Source organism: Hirundo rustica, chromosome 24 (assembly GCF_015227805.2).
Source record: "Hirundo rustica isolate bHirRus1 chromosome 24, bHirRus1.pri.v3, whole genome shotgun sequence".
Lineage (NCBI taxonomy): Eukaryota > Metazoa > Chordata > Aves > Passeriformes > Hirundinidae > Hirundo > Hirundo rustica.
Window position 1 is genome coordinate 6507369 of NC_053473.1, and position 8565 is coordinate 6515933.

Genomic DNA, 8565 nt, shown 5'->3' on the forward strand with positions numbered 1-8565 from the left:
TCGGGGGGCGATTTTCTTCCTTTGGGATCTCCGTATTGGAATTGTTTTTAATAACGAGTAGCGCGAGCACCGGGGCGGAGGGGAGGGGGAGGTTTGGGGGGCGGGGGGAGTGTGGAGACCCCCGCCCCAGGAACCGGGCGATTCCCACCGCGGGGAATTCGCTCCCAAAGGAGAGCGGCGTGGAGGGGAGCCCGGCCACCTTCGGTGTCCCCGTGCCCTGGGGACACCTGTGTCACACCTGTGTGTGTCACACCTGTGTGTGTCACACCTGTGTCACACCTGTGTGTGTCACACCCGTGTCCTCCCCCCTGCCAGCCGGCCCCGGGTGCGGGCTTGGTGCCTGTGGTGCTTTGTTTACAGCGACAGCTCCGTAAACGGACGAAATGTTTCTCAGGATCGAGAATAATTAACTTTAACCTTTATATTAAAAGTTTTAAATACCGGATCTGCCGGCCCTGCGCTTGGGGGCGGCCGGGCTTCTCCAGGCTGGGGGAGTTGGGAATTTCCTGCCCCGGGACGCTCCTGCTGGAACTCGGGATCAGAGGAGGGGGTGAAAGGCACGGGGTGGCACATCCGCCCCTGCGCCCGCACATCTGGGCACACATCTGGGCACACACCTGCCCGCACACCTGCCCCTCTGCCCGCACATCTGGGCACACATCCGCCCCTCCGCCCGCACATCTGGGCACACATCTGGGCACACACCTGCCCGCACATCTGGGCACACAGCTGCCCGCCGCGCCCCCGAGAACGCCGAGCCCTGGGGGTCTGGGGTCTGCCCGCCTCAACCCCCGGGATCCTCCAGCCCCTCTCCCAGTGCGCCCCTCACGGGCTGCTGTCCCTGGGGCTGACAGAGTGTCCCCACAGTGTCCCCACAGTGTCCCCACAGTGTCCCCGGAGTGTTCCCAGTGCCCCAAGTGTCCTCAGAGTGTCCCAAGTGTCCCTTAAGTGTCCCCTGAGTGTCCCCACAGTGTCACGAGTGTCCCCACAGTGTCCCCACAGTGTCCCGAGTGTTCCAAGTGTCCCCACAGTGTCCCCAGAGTGTCCCCACAGTGTCCCCGGAGTGTCCCCTGAGTGTCCCCACAGTGTCCCGAGTGTTCCCGGTGTCCCCAAAGTGTCCTCTGAGTGTCCCCACAGTGTCCACAGTGTCCCTACGGTGTCCCTACGGTGTCCCCACAGTGTCCCCTGAGTGTCCCCACAGTGTCCTGAGTGTTCCCAGTGTCCCCAAAGTGTCCTCTGAGTGTCCCCACAGTGTCCACAGTGCCCCTACGGTGTCCCCACACTGTCCCCACAGTGTCCCCACAGTGTCACGAGTGTCCCCACAGTGTCCCCACAGTGTCCCGAGTGTTCCCAGTGTCCCCACGGTGTCCCCACACTATCCCCACACTGTCCCCACAGTGTCCCCACAGTGTCCCCACAGTGTCCCGAGTGTTCCCAGTGTCCCCACGGTGTCCCCACACTGTCCCCACACTGTCCCGTGACCCCGGGTGGGTTGGGGGGAGTGTGTCCCCCCGCCGCGCCGCCAGGGGGCGCCGCCGGCCGGCGCGCGCCGGCTGATGCAATCCCCGGGGGGCGCGGTCACCCCGGGGTGGGCGCGGCCTCCCCGACACCGCCCAATGGGAGGCGGTGACGCGGCGGGCGTGGCACGGGCGGGGCCGCGCCGCCACGCCCCTCCCTCCGGGGCCGGAGAGCGCTGCGGCGGCCCCGCCGCCATTTCGTGCTGAAGCTGTGTCAGGATGGAGTCGAAAACGGAACCGGAGCCGCCCGCCGCCCGCCGAGCCTTCAGCCTCACCGCCCCGCCACGGAGCGCCGCTCCACGCGCCCCTCCGCACCGCTGGCAGCGCTGAACGGCCTCATGGAGCACGGCGGTCGCGAACGCGCCGGCCCCGGCCTGGGATGGGCCCGACTGGGCCTGGCCGGGGCCTGGCCGAAGCTGGCGGGGCCCGGCGCGGCCCCCGCCGGCGGCTCGTCCCAGGCGAGCCCGCCCTTCTCCTGGCTGCGCGTGGTGTCGCAGCTGCTGTCGCCGCTGCCCGCTCTCCTCCAGCGGCTGCTGCCCGGCGCCGCGCTGAGCTCCGCGCTGTGCCCCGCCAAGGCGCCGCCGCCGCTGGTGCTGCTGCCGAAGGCGGGCGCCTCGCTGGGCTGGGCCGAGGAGGAGCTCCCGGAGAAGCGGCCGCGGGGCGGCCCCGAGCCCCCGGCGGGGCTGTGGGGAGCCGGGCTGGTGCGGAGCAGCCTGGGGGCTCTTCCCGTGGACTGGTACGCGCTGGGCTCGGAGCAGGGCAAGAGCCACCTGCCCCAGCCCCTGCGAGCCGAGGGCTTGCCCGAGGTCGAGTTCCTGCGCAGCAAGCGCCTGGCATTCCTCCAGCGCTGGCACCTGCCCGTGCCCGACCCCGACCACGGCTACCACAGCCTGGAGGAGGAGCAGCAGCAGCAGCACCGGGATATCCGCCGGGAGACTGAGGAGCAGCACGGCAAGAGCGGGGATTTGGAGCAGCCCGAGGACGCGGGGGGACAGCCCGGAGGTGTCCCCGTGGAGCCCGAGGGGCTCCGGGATGCGGCTGAGGATGGGGCAGCCTCGGCCGGAGAGGAGGGCGAGGACTCTGGAACGGAGAGAAACTTCCCAGTATCGACCAGACCTGCGTGTGCGAATAAATTAATCGATTATATCATCGGGGGAGCATCCAGTGGGGAGGAGAGTGAGGGTGAGGAGGACTGGGATGATGATGATGATGATGATGAAGGTGATGACGGGTTTGACAGCGAGGAGCTGCCCTCGGACTCAGACGCAGGCAGCCAGGACGGGGAGAGGCTTCACCTGTGGAATTCCTTCTACAGTTTGGATCCCTATAACCCTCAGAACTTCACAGCCACCATCCAGACGTCTTCCAGCGAGCCGGGAAAGGGAATGTCGGACGTGGAAGAGGAGGAGGAGGAGGAGGAGGAAGACTCGTGGGCAGAGTCCTCCGAGGGCTCTCCTAGTTCCGAGGAGGACGAGTGGGACTGTGACAGCGTGGATGAGGCGGAAAACTTGAAACTTTGGAACTCGTTCTGCAGCTCGGACGATCCCTATAACCCTTTAAACTTCACGGCGGCCTTCCAGACGGCGGAGAGGAAAGGGGCGCCGGGTTCCGTCCCCGCCGAGCGCCTCGGCGTGTGCAGGGTGCAGCTGGAAAAACACAACTGCGGGGGCCCTGACCTGGGGCAGCGCAGGGACACAACCGCCAGTTCCAAGCGGAAAAAGGTACGGATTTTATTAATGGGGGGATATATTTTTTTTTGGCGTCTTGGAATCGTTAAAAAATAAACCCACCAGGGCCCCAGGCTGCGCCCAGCGGGGGTGAGGTCAGCGTTCCCAGAGTGCTGATAATTTCCCTGGAATGCTGCGCCTCATCCTTGGCACGTGATGGGAAATTCTGAGAGGCGCTGGCGACCGGGGCAGAGAATTCCTGCTGTACATTCCAGGCTGGGTTTCCGTTTTGAGCCGTAATTTCTGTTCTGTTTCTCTCGTGGTTTCAACATCGGAGGAACTCCAGAGCTGGGGTGCGAATTTTTTTTTTCCCCTGAGAAACTCCAAAGCTGTGAGGAGTTTCCCTGAAATACTCCCTTTTACTTTCTGTTAAAAGGAAGTTAACACCTGAAACCGAAAGAATTTTCAGGAATTTTTTTTTTTTTTTTTACGACCCAAGTGGGCTTGTTGAGTGTTCTGGAGTAAACTGAGGTTCCCATATACATTATCCCAATATTCCCATTTCCGTTTAAGTTATTATTAAATACATTAAATTATATAATCGGTAAGTATAATATTCATATTTTAAGTATGTATCCTTATTTATAGCATACTTATTTATAGAATATATAATATTCATATTTTACTTGTGTATCCTTATTTATAGCATACTTATTTATAGAATATATATTTACATTTTACTTATGTATGCTTATTTATAGCATACTTATTTATAGCATACTTATTTATAGAAGGTACATAATCAAAAACTGGACTTTTGAACCCAAACAGGCAGAGAAATTTGATTTTTTTGGATGAATTTGGACATTAATAATAGTAATAACTGTGTATTATTTATCCTGAATTTTGAGGTGCTGCAGACGTTCAAGGTGGACGCCTCAAACATCGGGATGAGGAGTGATTCGGGTACCAAATCCCTGGACAATCCAGTGGTGGAACAAGTCACGCAAACAGAAAATATTTTTAATTCTGTTTAATTATTTTTACAGCAGATATATATATTTTTTTTTTCTCCTCCCTTAATTTCGATCAGCAATTAATTCACTCGGAGCACTGCCAAGCCCCAGGGCTGCGGCTCCGGCGGGGGTTTTTGGCGCGGGTGATCCCGGGCCCTGGTGAAAGGAGGGACGAGCTGGCTGCAATATCCCAAGTGACGTCAGAGCCCCGGGAGCTGATGCAAAAAGGCCGCAAGGTGCGGCCGGGCTGATGTAAGAGCTCGGGAGCGGGAGCTCGCGGGGCCGGCGCATCCCGAGGGATCCCCGGAGTTCCGCTGCAGCCAGCTCGGGGCCGTTCCCCTGGAGCCCTGCGGGGTCTGTGCTCCCAGAGCCGTGGAATGGGAGCGCTGGGTGCGCTCTGCTCCCTGGGATCGGGAACTTGTGCATCCTCAGCTCCCGCTGACCCTCGGAGTCTGCTCTTATCCCGGCCTTGGGCACGAGGTTGGAGCAGCCTGGGATGGTGGGAGGTGTCCCTGCTGGGATGGGATCCCCAAACCCCGCTGGAATTCCGGATTTCCCCATTGTCTGGGAGCTGCCTGGAGCACAAACAACCCTCCTCGTTGTGCCGGTAAATCCTGGGAGTGGAGCAGCGCCGGTGTTTTTGTGCTTCTCCATGTTTTTTTTCCTGCCTCTAGGAATATTTGTGCTTCGGCGGTTTGTTCTGAGGAACCAGCCCTGATTTCAGCGGTGCTGGCAGTTCAGTCTGTGCCTTTCTGTAGCTGAGTGCAGAGGCACAAGCAGGAGCCCAAAGTCAGCTGGGTTTAACTCAGGCTGAAATCCGCACTGTAATCTTGGCCTGAACACTGCCGAGGGCAGATCCCGAGCCCATAAATCCCTTTATTTACATGAAATAGCTGTCAAAAGGAGCTAAAGGTGACACTTTTGGTGTGCACATTTTTAATTTCCTTCCATGAGCTCCACCCCCTGGAATTCCAGTTGGGATTGTGACACTTTTGGTGTGCACATTTTTAATTTCTTTACAATGAACTCCACCCCCTGGAATTCCAGTTGGGATTGTGACACTTTTGGTGTGCACATTTTTAATTTCCTTCCATGAGCTCCACCCCCTGGAATTCCAGTTGGGATTGTGACACTTTTGGTGTGCACATTTTTAATTTCCTTCCATGAGCTCCACCCCCTGGAATTCCGGGAGGGATTGTTCCGGTCACGTAGGGCTGCATGTGACAGAGTGTGACTCGTTCCTTCCTTATCTGTGACTCACGGGGCTCTTGACTCAACAGAACCCTTCTGCTTTCGGGTTTTTTGGGGTTGTTACGAAACCCACGGCCAATCCCAGCCCTTTTCCCGGAGCACATTCCCGGCCTGGAGTGCCCTGGCACAGTTACAGCCCCTGGAATGAGCTCACGGAGCCCTCCGGGGCAGCCTGGAGTAACTCGGGAGTAGTTTGGGCCAGGCAGGTCAGCACTGGGTTTAAAGCTGAAACATTTTGGGCAGGATTAGGGAGCAGACTATGGAATGACGGAATTCCAGACTGGGTTTGGTTGAAGGGACCTTAAAGCTCATCCCATTCCATGGGCAGGGACAATTTCCACCATCCCAGGCTGGTCCAGCCTGGCCTGGGAGACTCCCAGGGATTCTCTGGGAATTCCGTCCCAGTCCCAGGGAAGGATTTATTCCCAGAATCCCATCCAATGCAGCACATGGAATCCTGGAATGGTTTGAGCTGGAAGGGATCATCCAATCCCATGGGCTGGGACACCTCCCACTGTCCCAGGCTGCCCTTTTACCCATTTTTTAATCCATTTTTAAATCCTTTTTTTTTTGCTCTCCAACCTTGGACACTTCCAGGGATGGGGCAGCCTCATCTCCTTTGGGAATTCCACCCCAGTCAGGAATTCCTTCCCAATATCCCACCTCACCCTCAAAGAAAACCCCCGACCCTTCCACCACTCGTAGCCATTTCCCAACTCTCACTTACAAACAAACAAACAAACAAACAAACAAAACCCCACCAGTTTGAACTGGGATTTGCTGAGCGCTGCTGATCCCAATCCCTCTTTTTCCCAGGTGACATTCCTCGAGAAGGTGACGGAGTATTACGTCAGCAGCGAGGAGGACAGGAAGGGGCCCTGGGAGGAGATGGCTCGGGACGGCTGCAGGTTCCAGCGGCGCATCCAGGAGACCGAGGAGGCCATCGGCTACTGCCTGGCCACCGAGCACAGACTGAGGGCGTTCCAGAGGCTCCAGGAGTTCCATTCCCAGAGGACTGACCCCTTCCAGCACCTTCAAAACTCCCGGGATTTGCCCCACCCTTAAATTAATGAGTTCTGAAAGTGGCAGCTGCATGTGCTGAAGTGGGGACAAAATGGCGGAACTTTTTATTTCCCCCCCCCCTTTTGTTTGTTTTTTTGTTTTGTTTTGTTTGTTTGTTTTGGTTTGTTTTTCCCAGTTTGATATTGGATAAATCCCTGTTTTGATAAAAGCCCTGGAGCTCCCTGGCAGGGCGAGGGCGCTCTGATTGCATTCCTGTTAATTAGCACTTGGCACAGCCGGGGTCCGACCCCTTCCCAAAAACGCCTTTTCCTGCCCTGCCTTGGGGAGCGGGGACTGCTCCCTTGGATTTTTGCACTTTTGGAAAAAAAGAAAAGCAAACAAAGCAAAACCTATTTTGAAGGAAATGTTTGTGGGGTGCATTCCCTGGAATTGCAGTTTTGGTTTAAAATTCCCTGAGGGATGTGCAGCTGAGGGCTTTGGGGGTTTTTTTTGGTGTGTTTGTGTTTCTCCATCTTTTCCAGCTTCTCCAAAAGCCTGATTCTTTAAAAAAATCCTTTCATTTAAGGGAATTTTTTTTTCCCACTTTTTTTTTTTTTTTTTTTTTTTTTGGCATGGAATAATCCAATGTTTGAGTGTTCCTGGAGCTTTTTTTGAGGTTTGAATATTCCAGCCAGGCTTTGGTTTGACTGAGTTAAATAATTCCCTTTTCCAGGATTATTCCAGAGGGTTCTGGCTGCTTCTCCAGCAAATTCCTTGGTTTTTTAGGCCAAGGAAACTTCCTCATCCCAATTAATAATTAAAACTTAATGAGGCTGTGGATGATGCTTGAATTTCGGGAGGAAAATCCGTTCATTGTTTAATTAATCTCGGCTGTAATTCTGCTTTGGGAGAGGGATTGAAGTGAATTTTTATATCCAATCTGCTTGCCCTGATAATTTTCTTGGGTTTAAGGAAATTATCTGGGATTTAAGGAAATTTAAAGGCAAAATTTCCCTGTTTTCCTTCCCAGAAATCAGTATTAACTCTGTGTGTCTGCACTGGGGTCACCAAAAAAAACATTTCAGTGAGAGGACAGAACTCTTTATTTATATTCTTAATTTAAAATAGTAAATTATTTTAATCAAAGTCGTTGAGAGGGAAAAAGGGGTTCGGAGCTGGAGGCTGGTGTGGGAATTTTCCAAGCAGGGAATAAAAGCGGAAAAATTCCAATGTTTGCACAAAGTTGGGTCAATAAATCAATTATTTGTTCAGCTGGCCAGAATAATTTCCACTTTGTAGAAGAAAAACCCTAGAAGCGCTTTAAATTTATCCTTAATTCCTTCAGCTTTTAATTTGGAAGAAAATTATTTATTCCTGCTTTAGCCTGACTTGAAAATCCCAGAATTTTTGGATTTATCCTTTGCTGTCATTGCAGGAAGTGGCTCCTTTGCTTTGAAAAATCCCCTTTTTGTGGTGCACTTGGGGAAATTTCGGGGATTAATTAAATTAAGAGTTGCGATCATTCAAATTCCAGCTGTTTTCCATCCCAAAAAATTCGATTTTTTTTTTTTTCCTACGAAAAAAGTTACCAATTCGCATCACACCCTCAAATCCCCTTGGAATTTTGGAGCCTTTTGCCCACGTTGGATCTGCTTTTTAATTCGGGGAGGAGAACGAGAAATGAGTGGAGTTCCCCGGGGAAGAAGCGCGGGTTGGTGATGATTCCAAGGAAAAGGCTCTGCGCTGCTTTTCCCTGGATCTCGCAGGCCCTGGCAGCTCTGGGGCCGTGGTGCTGCGGTTCCTCACGGACAGCTCGCGTTTCCCGGCGCTCGGGAGAGCCTTGGGAGCGCTGGGAATCCGCAGCTGCTCGGAAAAACGGGATCCGGGGAAGGAGCAGCTGCTTCCAGAGGGCTTGGAACCTGGGGAAAATGAGGGGGTTTTTTATCGGCATTCCCGCTGCCGGGATGAGCTTCTCCCCCTTCTCCAACCTCCTTTTTTCCAGGCGTTCCGTCAGGAATCGGCCCCGAGCACCGCGGAGCTCCCCTTTTCCCTGGGAAATTCCGTAGGATTTGTGGGAGGCGGGGCCTGGAGGGGTTTAGATCAGAGCTGTGG

At 54.7% G+C, this 8565-nt stretch overlaps 1 protein-coding gene across 1 annotated transcript; it reads left to right on the forward strand.

The window, feature by feature from the left end:
- The first annotated feature begins 1855 nt into the window (after nucleotides 1-1855).
- On the forward strand, nucleotides 1856-7724 carry LOC120762983 (protein phosphatase 1 regulatory subunit 15B-like). The gene is made up of 2 exons (XM_040085956.2): nucleotides 1856-3238; nucleotides 6268-7724. Exons 1-2 carry the CDS (start codon nucleotides 1856-1858, stop codon nucleotides 6514-6516), a joined length of 1632 nt encoding a protein of 543 aa, XP_039941890.1. The 3' UTR covers nucleotides 6517-7724.
- Nucleotides 7725-8565: the final 841 nt, after the last annotated feature.

Excerpts from the sequence above, each read along its gene's own strand:
- LOC120762983 (XM_040085956.2), top strand. The coding sequence starts at position 1,856 with ATGGAGCACGGCGGTCGCGAACGCGCCGGCCCCGGCCTGGGATGGGCC. Across the intron at positions 3,239-6,267 it reads CCAGTTCCAAGCGGAAAAAG|GTGACATTCCTCGAGAAGGT; the intron begins GTACGGATTTTA and ends TCTTTTTCCCAG.